The sequence below is a fragment of the Chiroxiphia lanceolata genome, chromosome 25 (genome assembly GCF_009829145.1).
Source record: "Chiroxiphia lanceolata isolate bChiLan1 chromosome 25, bChiLan1.pri, whole genome shotgun sequence".
NCBI classification, from domain to species: domain Eukaryota; kingdom Metazoa; phylum Chordata; class Aves; order Passeriformes; family Pipridae; genus Chiroxiphia; species Chiroxiphia lanceolata.
The window spans coordinates 4,621,830-4,636,687 of NC_045661.1; the positions used below are offsets into that span (position 1 = coordinate 4,621,830).

Here is a 14,858-nt window from a genome sequence, read left to right on the forward strand (position 1 = left end):
TAGAAAAAAATCTTGTATTTTCTGCTTAGTCTGTGTCTTATTTAGAACTTATTTAATTTATTTCTTCTCTGCACTTACTTGAGATTTTTCTGCACCACTTTTTCACAAAATCTGGGCGGAACTGCTGTCACAGTAACCCTGTGAGACAGGCACTGTGATGAAAGAAATATTTATAGAGTGTTAGTGGACAGCTCAAAAGTCAGTGTAGCATGACACACACCTTCTGAGGTCTTCATTTCTTCCTCCACAAGGTTCATGTCAGCAGCAAAATGACAAGCTGCTTTGTAATGACAAACAACAAGAATTTCATAACACTGAGAAGGATGTTAGAACTTAATGGTGCCTTCTTGTCTGTTCAAGATAAAGGCTGAAGTCACTTTTGAAGCTTGACTTCCACTTGGAAGTCTCTGTTCTTAATTTAATTACGCTGTTCAGCCTGTATTTTTGATTTAATGAGAAGAGATGTACATCCAGCACTTGTTCTGCACAGTGTTATTGGTGATGTCCAATAAAAGTAGAAAGAAAAAAATCTCCCTGCGTAGGAAACACCACGTTAAACAATCATAGAGAGCTGAAGTGGGACACCTGCTTTAGAATTGAGTCAGTCATTAGTGCTTTTAGGGTTTCCCCGAGGAGATGAGGTCCAGCTTTCCCCCCTTTCTGCCACCCCTCCCTCCCAATCTCCAGGCACACACAGCCAGGGACCACCCCTACACCCAATAACAGCCTGCAGGCACCAACCAAGGTGAGCACCAACTAAATCCTGTCCCAAAACACCCAAGACATTCTCAAATCTCACCTCAGTGCTCCCAAAACAGCTCTGAAACAGTTGGGTACATAGATTTTTTAGTTTTGCAGGTTAATCCTCTGAGGACGAAAAATGTGGAAGAGAAGCAACGTGACCTGAATTGTTCGTTTCAGTGACATTTTTCCAAGGAAGTATGTGAGCATAGAAGGGGGAGAAAATAGGAAAGGAAAGAGCAAGGAGTGTTTGAGAGAGGAAATACTAAGTACTATCAGCATTTATGTCATTAAAAGCTGAAGGAATCACAGAATTACAGAATGGTTTGGGTTGGAAGGGACCTTAAAGATTATCCAGTTCCACCCCCTGCCATGGGCAGGGACACCTTCCACTAGCCCAGGTTGCTCCAAGCCCCGTCCAACCTGGCCCTGGACACTCCTAACCTCTGTGTGGTTGCTTCAGTCTTTTACCAACACAGATTTTCTGCACTAGACACACCAGATATCCCCTTATTGCTCTTTACTAGGAGTAAATACCGACATTTCTCCTGGTTTAGACGCGTGTGTGGGGACGGGGAAGGATCCTCTTCCTATGACATGAATGTGCTCAAGACCATCAGAACCTTTTCTCCCGTGACACAGACGCCCTTCAGCTGTCGCATACAGGTACCGAAGCCGCGTGTTTAAGAGCTGGAGGGTGTAAAGTGGGTGTTTTTAGTGAACTTCTAGTTAACTTTAATGAACTGCCCCCTCCCGTTCACTGCGCGGTACCGCGGCCGCCCCGCGCAGCGCAGCCCCTCGCTGCCTTCCCCGGGCTCTGCGGGGTCCCTGGGGCAGGGGAGGGGACGCCAGTGTGGCCGAACGCAGGCTCGGTGTCCCCCCCCGTGTCCCTGGGTGTCCCTCCCGTGTCCCCCGGTGCCAGCCAGTGTCCCCCCGTGTCCCTCGATGCCCGAGCTCTGCCGCTGCCTGGTGGCTGGAGGCGGTGGCGCAGCTCCGACCTGCGCCCGCCGAGCCGGCTGGAAACGCCTTATTTATCCTTATTTACACTTGTTGACCTTTTTTTCCACTTACTGACCCTTGCTTACACTGTTTCCTTGGGTGTTTCAGGAGGAACCAGCCCAGGCCCTGCTGCAGTGCCTGTGTGCAGTGACAGGACACTGTGCTTATCGAATGCAGGCTGGGTATCCCCCCGTGTCCCTCAATGTCCCAAGGTGTCTCCAGCGTCCCTCAGTGTCCCCTAGTGTTCCCCAGTGTCCCCTGATGTCCCTCAGTGGTCTCCAGTGTCCCCAAGTGTCCCAACGTGTCCCTCAGTGTTCCCCGCTGTCCCTCAGTGTCCCCACGTGTCCCTCAGTATCCCAAGGTGTCCCCCAGTGCCCCTTGGAGTCCCCAAGTGTCCCTCAGAGTCCCCAGGTGTCCCTCAGTGTCCCCAGGTGTCCCCCAGTGCCCCTTGGAGTCCCCAGGTGTCCCTCAGTGTCCCCTGGTGTCCTGCAGACTCCCTCAGTGTCCCCCAGTATCCCCTGGTGTCCCTTCATGCCCCTTGGTGAGCCCCCATGTCCCCTGGTGTCCCTCAATGTCCTTCAGTGTCCCCAGGTGTTGCAGCTGAGCACAGCAGCAGGAGGAGCAGCGCTCTGTGCCTCACACACCTCCTCTGTGATTAAAGCTGGTGCTCTGGGTGGAGGGGGAATTCCCCAAAGGGCTTTTAGTGGTGTCTGGACAAGGATCAGACCATGAGAACATTCCACAGGGTGCCCAAACCCACTGTATCTTGGATACACTCAAAGCCTCCCCCCTGTGCTGTTCATCCCAGGTGCTGCTTTGGGGCAGGTGGGGGCTGTTTGGGAGGCTGGGAAAGTGGATGGGAGTTTGGGGACTCTGTCACAATGTCCCCACAGCCTTCACCCCTCCAGGCTGCCCCAAAAATGCCAAAGCTCAAGCAGCACCAGCTTCCTCTGAAAGCAGCTTCCCACTGGGATGCCCCAGGAAATCCTGGGTAAAGGCATCAAATGCACCTTAGAGACTCACAGCACTTGGAGTGAGGCTTCAAAAAGTGCTTGGTGCCTTCAGCAAGGTATTCCCCAGGAAGCCAGGGGCTTATCCTGGTTTTGCCAGCCCTGGGGGACACTGGGATGCTCCAACAACCTGGCTGGAACCATCCCAGCTACCCAAAAGCACTCGAGTGCCTTTGGAAATCTTACTCTCCTGCCCTTCCACTTAATTTGCAGAAAACCCAGTGCCTGGGAGGTCCCACTGGACCCAGAGGGGCATATGAAGGAATCACCTCTAGAGCAAGCAGGCCCCTGTTTTTGTGAGGAAAGTGTTATGTAAAACTTTTATAAGAAAATTTTAATGTATTTTATTAAAGCAAATCAACTGCAAACACAAATAAATACAAACTTTTACTTCAGTACTTTAAAATGCAGGATAATGAAACAGAGATGCCTGTTGGGCAGAAGTCAGAAGGGAAAACCAACCTTTGGGAGTGTTTGTCCTTGTGCTGGAAACACTGTCTGGAAACTGGAGACAGAAAATTCATATTGCAGAGCGACTGCTAGATTCACAAAATACAGAGAATAATTTAGGTTGGAAAAGCCCTCTGGGATCAAGCCTAACCATTCCCCCAGCACTCACTGTGAAGGCCACCACTAACCCATGTCTCAGGTGCCACATCCACACAGCTTTTAAATCCCTCCAGAAATGGTGATTCCACCACTGCCATGGGCAGCTGTGCCAGGGCTGGACAATCCTTTCCATGGAGAAATTTTCCCAATATCCAACCTGAACGTCCCCTGGTGCAACTTGAGGCCATTTCCTCTCGTTCCCTGGGAGCAGAGCCCTCCCGTGTTTATCCCGCAGCGCCCCAATCCACTTGGATTCCTCCTTCCCCCAGTTTTCTGTGCGAGTTTTAGTGTTTCACCGTCAGCTCTTTTCCCTGGGGTTCGCCCCAGGAGCCCGGGACCGAACCACCACTCGTGGGCTCCTCTGCCCTCCCTCCGCACCGGGACGGGGAGGTGACACACGGAGGGGTCGGGCCCGTGTCCCTGCTGGGCTCCAGCTGTGAGCGGGGCCGGAGCAGATGCCGCTGTGGGCAGGGAAGAGCCCCCGCTGCGAGCTGTGGGGAGCCCCAAGTGCGGACAGGGAGACTGGGGGTGACGGTCCCTCCTGGTGCAGGGCTGGCTGAGGATGGAGGCCCCGGGCGGCCGTGGCGGGGCCGGTTCGAGCCAAGGCAGGAGAGCAGCAGCCAAACGGCGCCGGGCTGCGGCTGCACCGAGGGGGAAGGTGAAGGGGGCCGGGTGGCGGAGGCACTGGGGGCTCACCGAGAGGGCGGGGGACCCGAGTGTGGTGTCAGGGCCGATCGACGGGCGGGCCCGGAGGTGCCCGGGGCGGTGGCGGGCCCGGAGGTGCCCGGGAGTTGCCGAGCATGTACGACCCACGCGGGGCTCCGCAGCACTTCCGGGTTCACCAGGCGGGACGGTGTCCCCGCAGTGTCAAAAAGGTGGAGAATCCGCGGACACGTGCCCATCTTTTCCCCCCGGAGTATGTCGGGAGTTGTAGTCTTACAGCGCTCGACTGCAGAGGTCCGTATGGCGTCGCGGTGCATGCCGGGAGTTGTAGTCTCGCCCTTCAGTTTACAAGTCGCATGCGCAGTGGGGCCCAGCGCTCGCTGGCGCCCCCCGTGGCCCAGCGCGGGCACTGCACGTCAACCACCCCCGGCCCCCTCAGCGCCCCCGGTGGCGCCATCTTGGATCGGGACGGCGGGGACGGTGATGGGGGGGGAGTCGACCGGGAAAAAGGATAAAATCTGGGGAAAAAGCTCGTCCTCGATACAGGGAGGATGTGGAACTGTTGGAGTGAGTCCAGGGGACGACACAAAGGTGCTCTGAGGACTGGAGCGCCTCTGCTCTGGAGCCAGGCTGGGAGAGCTGGGGGTGTTCACCTGGAGAAGAGAAGGCTCCAGGGAGACCTGAGTGCCCCTTCCAGGGCTTAAAGGGGCTCCAGGAGAGCTGGAGAGGGACTTGGTCAAGGGATGGAGAGACAGGCCAAAGGGGAATGGTTTTAAACTGGGAAGGGGCAAGGCTAGATGGGATATTGGGAAGAAATTCAAAGGGGATATCCCCACAAACCAACTTGTAGAGCAGGGCACCCAGGGAGCAGATGGTGGCTGAGTGGCCGTGGCAGTGGAAGCGGATCCACTCCGGGGGGCTGTACACCCGCATTCCTGAGGGACACAGGAGCTCATCAGAGCCGTGCCCAGGCATCCCTGGGGATGTGGGGACTGCCTGGGGTCACACAGAGTGACCCACTGAGGGACCCCTTCTTGCCCTCACCTGGCCCTTGGTTGCAAACTCTGGGGTGTAAAATGAAGGCACCAGTGCAGGAATACAGCAGTGGGACCTTGGGCAAGGCCTGATTGTTAATGCAAGGGAAAAATTCACCCATATGTGGGGAAAAAACTGTGTTTATCTATGCCTGAACTGGCCAAAACCCCCCAGTCAATAAGCCAAGCAAACAAGAGGGGCAGAGCAGCCCCAAACTCCCTGCAAACCAAACCGGCCAGTGCTTAGGTTCTGAACCCCCTTGTGTGACCCCCCACGGGTGTTTTTGTCACACTGGCTCCCCCTGCTCCATCCTGAGCCAGGGTGGGCGATGGAGGCTGTCAGCAGGACCAGGAGCTCCTGTTTCACAGTGTCCATCTCGTGCCAAACAGCAACTTGGCAGTGGCTGAACAGGGAATGAATCCTGTCCCCTCCAGCCAAAGGGGAACCTCCAGAGCCTGGTGGGCTCACCTGCACTTTGGGTGTAGAGGAACGTGCCCCAGCCAAATTCAATCACAGAATCATTTCTGTTGGAAAAGACCTCCGAGATCATCAAATCCAACCTTTGATTGATCACCACCGTGTCACCCAGACTACTTGTAGCATTAAGTGCCACATCCAGTAGCTTTTTGAGCGCCTCGCCGGTGGCCAGGTCCACCAACCCCTCGGGAAGAGGCTTGGAAAGCTTTTCAGGACTGGGGAGGGCCGGCAGCACTTAAAAAAAGGGAAGAAAATTTAAAAATCAGGCGGTTTTCTGCAGAATCGCCCGTTTTGGGAGGCCGGGGCTGACAGCAGAGGGCGGCACGGGCTCGTCACTGGAGCCTCAGCACCTGCGGGCTTTACCCTGATCCAACCTCTCGCTGCTCTTTTCCCTCTCCATCAGCGGCTCCCGGGGTACAGGGAGACATTCCAGGGGGGCAGAGCAAGGCCTGGATGTCACAGCGAGCCCAGGATCTCTGACAGCGAGCCTCGAATCTCTGACAGCTTTCGATTCTGAACAAGACTGAAACTCGAGAGAGAAGAATCAGTTCCTTTTCCCATCCTGAAGCTGAAGCAGAGAAAGGAAACTTCAGAGCTGGCAAAATGAGCACATTCTGGGGTCCCCAGCTGCAGGGAGAGCACTGCCCTCCTGGTCAGAGGGGCTGTGTTGGACTAGCAAAGTTTCCAGGAAGGAGCTGGGTGGAAACACCACTCCTTCCACCCAGAGTTCAAAACCTCTGGGATACGGGGTGTGACAAACAGGGTTATCACAAATCCCTTCATCCCGTAACACGACTGCAAACTCTGGGAAATGGAAACCATCCCCCGGAGTCCCAGAGTCACTTTTGGCATCTGTGCATCCCTGCAAAGCTCCTTTGGATACCCGACGTCCCCTCCGCCTAAGGCAGGGTGGACTGGCTTTGCTGTTCCTCCCCAGCCTGAGGGTCAGATCGTTAGATCGCCCCTGGAGTTTTCTCTCCCGTTTTCCACGGGAATTCACGCATCATCTTCTCCCGCTTCAGATATTGGTCTTATCAAGACTTTGTTTGGAAACACCCCATGGAGCAACAATGGATGAACCCCTCTGCCCTGACAAGGGAAGGGGGTTCATTGTCTGCTCTGCCCACACCCTGCACCACTCCCAAAAGGTGAGAAAACCCACCCTGGGGGTGTGGGAAAGGATGAAATGCAAGCCCTTGGCATTCACAGCTGCGCTTTGATTGCATCAGGTCTTGATTAGCCAGGGCAGGAGCCACACTGGCACAAATGGAGCCCAATTTATGTGCTTGGAGGGGGATCTACACACACCTGGGCATCTGTGTGCACCCCTGCACACACAGGGGGATGCTCCAGCGAGCAATCTACTACAGGAGGTAGCCTGGCACCGGGATTACACTGCCATGGCACAGCCGTGCTGTGCTTGGCAGAGCAGGGCTGCATTCCCTTGGGGTCAGTTCTGATGCTGAGGGGCTCAGCCCTGCCTGCCCATTTCGGGGAAAGAGATGAAGAATTTGGGCAGAGGGTGACCTGAAATGACGTTTTACTGCTTCTGTTTTTCTCACAGCTTCGGTGGCAGGGTGAGAACTTTGTCCCCGGCACCCGCTCGCCCCTCGCATTCACACACGTGCCTCTGCGGCATTGCAGGGCCACTGAAGTGGCTGCTGCAGTTTGAAACAGGAGGTGTTGTTTCATTTTTGGGGTTGCTTAACCCCCTCCTAACTGCAATAAACCTGGTGAGTAAGGACACAGAAATATTGCCCTGGAGGAAGGGGACCAAAAGCTTGGAAAGGGATGAAAGAAACGCTTCCATTACAGCTTTCAAAATATGTTTCTTTAGCTGAAGCTGCTAAATTTAACTCAACTTTACGCGCTGGAAAGGTTTTGCGGTTGGTTTGGGGTTTTTTTATGGTGAATAAAGTGTTTTTTCCTCTTTAAAACCCCCACCAACTCGCAGGCTGAGTGATGCAGTTTCGATGTGTCACGGAGGCAGGGTTAGTGCAGATCCACTCTTGGGACACTCGTGTAAAACTCAAAACAGGAGATTCTGGTCTGGAGTGGGGCTCCAGGTGCCTGAAACCAGCACCTGCCCCCCCTTGCTGTCACAGCACAGCAGGAGGGTTTCAAAGAAGGCCTGGGAAAGGACACGTTTCACCCCAGGTTCACACTGAGAGGGGTGCAGGGCTTTGGTTTTGGCTCCTGCAGGATTCAATTCCCTGCCCAGGGGACATGGGGACAGTGGGGGGCAGGGGGTTGATGGTGGGAGTTCTTGCAGCTGATCCCAGCCCGAGGAGGGAGAGGGAAGGGAAAGGAAAGGCAGGAGAGCCCAAGCTCCACCCCAAAGGTTCTCCAGTGAATTGGGTCACTGTGCCTCAGTTTCCCCACATGCCCTGTGGAGATAATGCTATTGCCACACAGGCAAAGCACTTGAAGACTGGCTTCCACAAGGATTGATTCCTGGGGAGCTGGAGCTGTGGGACACCTGGTTTGATGATAATTCACCTCATCCTAAGGCACGGGTTGAAAATAGCTCCTGTGACTCATGGTGCCAAGAAGGCCAAAGGGTTTCAGACTCTGCCTCAGGGGCAGTTGGATGTTTTCCTTGGGACAGGGAGGTGGTGAGATGCCACCTCGGAGTCTCTGGCTCTTCAGGTCCCTGCGGCGAGCCTGGCCCCTGCTCCCCAGGTGACTTTTCTCCTCGGTGCTCATCTGCCTTTCTCCAGCCTTGGCAGATGTTTGGCTGTTGCTCATCTCTCCTTTCCAGAACAGGACATGGAAAATACAAATACCCCTTTTGCTGTGGCTCCAGGCTCCCCTGGCTGGTCCTTCCTGCATCACTGAGCACCTTAGCTGGGGGATGGATGTGTACAGGAAGGCACAGGTGTGATGAGTGCTGGCCCTTTGCAAGTCCTCTGTCAGCCGTGGGACTCCAGTGCTCCCGGAATGGGAAGTCCAAGAGCCTGAAATCTCATCCTGGTCCTGTTCGTTGGTTTTTTTTCTGATTTCTGCATTGTGGGTGTTCGCCTGCTGGCACTGGGGAGCAAGGAAAATTGGTGAGAGGGAGGTGGGAGAGCAGTGCTGGCCCTGGGTCAGTCATTTCCTAATGTATATCTCCTGTGTTTTCACTTTCTCCTGTCACAGCTGATGGCCCCAAAGTGTAGGGAACATCTCCCACTAAGGAAAAATGAGGGATGAAAAGAACCTCCAGGCCCTGTGTGCATGTGCCTGTGCCACGATGTGATGGTGGTGGGCAGCCTGCAGGGGAGAACAGGCAGCTGATGCTGTGAGTGCCCATCTTTGGGTCACATCTCCCATGGTTCTTTCCCTGTGGCCTAGGATATGACTCTGGTGGCTCTCAGCCTCGTGAAAGTCCTACTGCACAGGCAGGCTGGTGCACATGGAATCAAACATGCACTGACCCTTTTCCAGAGGGTTCTGGGACACAAATCTGGTGGCTCTTGGCCTTGTGAAGGTATTACTGCTCAGAAAGGCTGGTGCACTTGGAATCAAACACGCACCAACCCAACACCCAACCCTTGGATGCACCGTGTCACCCCGGCAGGACAGGACGGGACCCGCCAGCGGGATCTTTCCAAGAGGGGACACGACAGCACCATCCCCCTGCTGCAGCACAAGCCTGGTGGTGACAAAATCACCAGGAAGCCAAGTGACTATCAGCACTCAGCCCCACGCAGGACCTGCTCAGCCTTTCTGCAGCGGGTTTTCTAAGAAACACCGCAACAGTCGGGGAGTGTTTACGGGAAGGGTGGGACGGGCTCAGCCCGCGCCGGGGCTGCCACGATAGGGCTTTGGTGGTGCTGGGGGGGACAGTGGCCACCCCAGGGGGCTCAAGCTCCTCGGGGTAGCAGGAGGTGCGGTGGTGGGGAGGTTTGTGTTCGTGTAAGAGCAGCTTCCCGGATGGTCTGGGGGGAAATGAGAGAGAGGAGGGTAAATACAAACCACATCTCAAAATAGGCCTTAAACTTTGAAGGCGTTTGGAGCTGCGTTTCCTGCTTCGAGCAGCTTCGAGGAGATGAAAGATGCAGCTGAGTGAAATAGAAAAAACCCCAAGAAAATAAAAAAGGAAAAAAAGCAAAACAAAACAATTTAACACTTTTTGGTGAAGGCAGAGGCACGGTGGTGACACCAGGTCACTCCACAGGGCTGGGATGCGGTTACAGGACCCCTTATTCCCTGACATAGCAGCACCATGGCTTGGAGAGCAGGATTGGCAAAAGCTTGGGGTGAGCTGGGGAAAGGGACCATTCACTGGACATGGGGATATTAAGGAAAAAGCCCTGGAGCAAGCCAAGGAAAGGAGGGTCCTGTCATCTCAGATCTGGCTGGGGGACTTGCAAAGTCACCTGCAGAAAGGGAAAAGTGTCCCTTCCTTGGAGCAGACACAGCTCTGTGCACGCAGCAGGTGCTGCAGCAGCTCACAAGCAAACAGGGCTTCAAAATTCAGCACACTAAATTAGTTAAAAAAAAATCCTAATATTAAAAAAAAACAACAAACCAAACCAAACCAACCAAACCAACATCCCCGAAGCCGAAGCGCTGCAGAGCTGGAAGTGGGGTTTTGACAGTTTGGAGGGCAAAGACTCGACCGCTGCCGACTGACTGATAGCGACCGACTTCTCGTAATCCGAAGATCGGCTTCCTCTGCTCCGCGTTGGCCGGAGGTGGGACAGCCCACGGGTGGCTTCCTGCACCCACCAGGCACCCAGCACCCGGCATGCAACACCCAACAGAGCCGGAGCAACAGGATCTGCCTTACCAAAATTGAATTTGGCTGACAACATCCGGCCTTTCGTAAGGTCGCTTTGATGTTTGTTTACTCGCCGTCCCCAGCACATGCTCCGCTCCAGCCTGCGGATGAATGGGAACGCAAAGGGCTCTGCACTTCTTTGATCTCTCCCAGGAGAGCTGCCAGGAGCAGTCAGCGCTGGAAACACCCCGTGGAGGGATGGATCCGGCTGTCTCCGTGGTGTTTTTGGCTGGCTGGTCCTGGTTAACACTGGAGGGGGACCTTTGGGATCAGTCTGGCTGGAGACAAGCCATCAGTCCATGGTGTGGTCACTGGTACCCCACACACAGCACCCCTCATCCCAGCCTGCCACGAAGGAATGTCTCCACCACATCAAGTGTTTTAGTTTTTATTTAAAACCGCATAAAAAAAATAAGATTTCTCAATTCCCCTGTACAATATCAACTATTAACAAACCCCGCCGGCTACACACGTGTTACAGGTACAGACTGGACAGTGCAGACAGCCCGGGCCAGCTCCCCCCCCTTTCCCCAGCCCCAAACAAACACCCGTGAGGAAAACCAAAACTCATCTGCAAACTGATATTTGCACGTGGCAAGGAAACAACAGCACCCAGAAGTATGTACACAGACAGCTGGGGAGCAGCAGCCACTCCACACCTACGCCAGACATCCGACAGAAACACGACGGGCCCCGGGGTGGACACAGGACACACACGGAGGGAAGACCCGAATGGAAAACCGCGGGATCAGCAGCTGTAGAAGCAAGGCATGGGTTGGAAACCCACATGAATTATAAATAAATAAATAAGTTATCCTAGCGGCTAGGACTCTTCCTTTAAAAAACAAAACAAAACAAAACAAAAAAAACAAACAACGAATTCATGGAAATAAATTAAAAACAAAAAACTGGAAACCAGAAAAAAGGCAAAAAATGTTATCACTATTCACAACTGTACATCAAGCTTTGCTCCTGTAGAGCTATGTACACATTTACAGCTGTTGGTTTGCATTGTTTGTGCATTCGTGAGGGCACAGAGAAGCAAAGAACCCCAGAAAATCCACATGGGATGGAGGCACAGGAGGCGAGGCATCACTCACTTGGGTCCCAAGCATCTTCTGACCCATTTTCTTTTTGAAAAGGGAAAAGGTACTATAGGCCCAGGTGAGTCTCAGAAAAGCAGCACTGTAGGAAAAGTCAAGTCTTTCCTCCAGCACAGCTCAGATGGAAACGGAAGGCACTCGAGCACGGGGACAGTGAGAAGGGACAGTCACTCAGCCACAGGCCCTGACCTCCCCAAAATCAGTTTTCCCCCACTGAAGCTTTTCTTGCAATTAGGTCTCCAATCCTCTCGCTGTCCCCAGTTCAACAGGTCAAGATGACACTTGAGAGCCTCCAAAACCAGAACTAAAACTCCCCCCCCCGCCAACAGTTACTGGCAGAAGCTCAAATGAGACAAGGTCATTCAGATCGAGCCCAGGGCAGCTGGTGTGGATGGTGGCCACCAGAGCTTGGAAGACCAGGTCTCCAGCCCAGCTCCAGGACAAGATGTGCGTGTTCCCACCTGAGCATCCCTGCTCAGTGCTACGGTCGTGATGAAAAAGTCTGGTTTTCTTTGCTTCTTATGACCAGGAGCTGCGTGGAGCTGTTACTTGCTGGGCTCCTGGATCAAACTGTGCAGGTGGATCTCTGCTGGTTCCAGGTGAATGTCCTGCAGCCAGGAATGGTTGAAAATGTCCTCCAACGATGGCCTGTCCGAGGGGCGCATGGACAAACACCACCTGATGAGGTGTTGGCACTCTGGGGAAAGAAACCAGAAACCACTGGTCAGTGGGAGAGGGCTCCTGTCCACCCCGTCTGCAGTGCCCAGGCCATGCTGAGGGTGCTCCAAGCTGCACCCAAACCTCCCCATCCATCCTGTGCTTGGGAGGAGAGCGGGATGGCAGGACACGTGCCCCTTCCTCCAGCCAAGTGTGGGAGATCGACCCCCTCCAGAGCTGTAAGAACCCATTATCCCACCCACGCCACAAAACCAGGCACCCACCTAGAGAGACCCGCCGTCGGAAGAAGAGCTGTCCCCGGATGATGTCCTCGTCCTGCTCGAAGGGGACGTCCCCGCAGACCATGTTGTAGAGCAGGACACCCAGGGACCAGATGGTGGCTGAGTGGCCGTGGTAGCGGTGGAAGCGGATCCACTCCGGGGGGCTGTACACCCGCGTTCCTGCGCGGAGGAAGGAGCTCGTCAAACCCCGAGCCGGGCATCCCTGGGCGGCAGCGCTGGCACAGGCGTGACCCGCCGCCTTCCCGCCGGCACGTGACTCTTGTTTACAAACTTTGGGTTGTAAAAAGCCGGGCGCGGGTGCCGGAAGAGGGCAGCAGGGCCCGGGGAAGGCCCGGCCGTTACACGCGAGGGGAAAAAAAAAAAACACACACCCACGGGTGGGGGGGGAGAAAAAAACCACGCCTTTCCCTCCCACCGCACCCCCCCCGCAATGGCAAAAAAAAAATTAAAAAAAATAACATAAACCAAAGCAAACAAGGGGAGAGGAGCAGCCCCAGCCCTTCCGCGCCTGCAAACAAAACCGGCCGCTGCTCTCGTTTTGCAAAATCCACCCCCCCTCTCTCTCTGTTGTCCCCCGCCACGAGGTGTTTTTGTCACGCCGGCTTCCCCCGCGCCAGCCCGGGCCGGGGGGGTGACGGAGGCTGCTGTCAACAGGGTCGGGAGCCGGCTCCCGTTTCACAACATCCGCCCCGTGCCAAACAGCAACTTGGCGGCGGCTGCAGAATTAATCCCGTCCCGTCCCCCCCCAGCCGGCAAACAGGGAATCTCCAGAGCCCGTGCAATGCCCGGAACCGGGAATATCACCCGGGTGTGGGCTCACCGTCAAACTGGGTGTAGATCGTGTCCTTGAGGAAGGTGCCGGAGCCGAAGTCGATGAGCTTGAGCTCGCCGGTGGCCAGGTCCAGGAGGATGTTCTCGTCCTTGATGTCGCGGTGCAGGACGCCGCAGTTGTTGCAGTGTCGCACGGCCTCCAGCACCTGGCGGAACAGCCCCCGCGCCATCTCCTCGGGCAGGAACCCCCGCTCCGTGATGAAGTCAAAGAGATCCTGCGACGGCTCCGGACGCTCCATCACCACCACGAAGCTGTCCGGGAGCTCGAACCAGTCCAGGAGCTGGATGACGCCGTGGAAGCCGGAGCCCACCTTGTTCAGGAGCACGATCTCGAGAGGCACACGGCTGCCGCCGGGCTGCGGGGGGACCACGCTGCCATCAGAGGGGCTGGGGCTGCGCCGGGGGGCCGGTACCGCTGCCCCCCGCCCAGGGCAAACTCCGGCCCCCCCTGCTCAGCCTCGCCGGTGTTGGGCATCCCCCCGCCCAGGAGATGGGCCGGTGCCCCCCCGCCCGCTCCCACCGGTGCCGGGTATTCCCCGGGATGCTCCGCGTCCCCCGGTGACCCCACGCCCGCTCCCCCCGCGCTGTCCCGGTTTCCCCCCTCCCGCCCCTCGGCTCATCCCGTCCGTCACGCCCCGGGTTCCCCCGCCGGCCCCGGTCACTCACCAGCTCTCCCCACTGCGAGATGCGGTCCCGGGCCACGCGTTTGATCGCCACCTGCGAGCCAAGGGGGAGCGGCGGGATGAGCTCGGCGCCCGCCCCGCCGAGCCCCCTCCTCCTCCTCCTCCTTCTCCTCCTCCCGCCGCCCTCCCCGCCACTTACCGGGGCGCCGTCCGAGAGGCGGATCCCGGAGTAGACGCTGCCGAAGCCGCCGCTCCCCAGCAAAGGGCCCACCCGGTACAGCTGCTCCAGCGGCTCCTTCTCCTTCCCTGTGGACGAGACCCGCCCGTCAGCGCTCCGCCCGCTCTCCCCGGCGGTCCCCGAGCCCTCACACGGGGTAATCCCTGCCCTGACCTGGCTGGAGTTTGGCGGGGTGCAGCTCCGCGCCGGTGCCGGAGCGGAGATGCGCCAGCGAGGTGATTTTGGAGAGCAGCATCCCGGTGACGGGGGCGGCCGGTGGCGGCACCTGCGAGTCCCGGTGGGCGGGTGGTGGTGGAGGAGGCGGCGGGACCCGGGGGGGGATCCAAGGAGGGATCCAGGGAGGGATCCGGGCGGGAGCGGCCGCTCCGCGCGAGGCCGGGCCGCGTGTGGCGCGCGGCCCCCGCCGGCCCCGCGAGCCGCAGGGGCCGGGGGCGGGGCCGGGGCGCCCGGGGGGCGGGGCCGAGCCGCGCCGCCCCGCCCCTTCGGACCGCCTCAGCCAATAGGGAGCGAGCCCCGGCGGCGGGGGCGCCGCGCAGGTCCCTGTGCCCGCCCGTCCCGCCCGTCCCGGTGCCGCCGCGGCACCGCCGGGACACGCGGGAGTCGCGGGGCTCGCCCGCCAAAATTCGCGGGTTCTTTACCTGCTTCTTCGCTTGCTTATTTTTTTTTCCGCGAACCCTACAGCTTCCCTAGGTGATCCGCATCCCCCGGTCCCACCCCACCCTCTCGTTATTTCCCAGTGTCTGAACTTTTCCCCTTTCCAGTAACAGTGGCCATGTGGCCATTCCAGCTGCGGACTCTTGACTAA

At 56.8% G+C, this 14,858-nt stretch overlaps 1 protein-coding gene across 1 annotated transcript; it reads right to left on the minus strand.

Moving 5' to 3' along the window:
* Positions 1-10,671: 10,671 nt before the first annotated feature.
* Positions 10,672-14,457, minus strand: PIM1 (Pim-1 proto-oncogene, serine/threonine kinase). The gene is made up of 6 exons (XM_032710941.1): positions 14,207-14,457; positions 14,015-14,121; positions 13,859-13,909; positions 13,182-13,548; positions 12,344-12,520; positions 10,672-12,099 (listed from the first exon to the last, which is right to left on the minus strand). The coding sequence occupies exons 1-6, from the start codon at positions 14,286-14,288 to the stop codon at positions 11,948-11,950; spliced, it is 936 nt and encodes a 311-aa protein (XP_032566832.1). The 5' UTR covers positions 14,289-14,457; the 3' UTR covers positions 10,672-11,947.
* Positions 14,458-14,858: the final 401 nt, after the last annotated feature.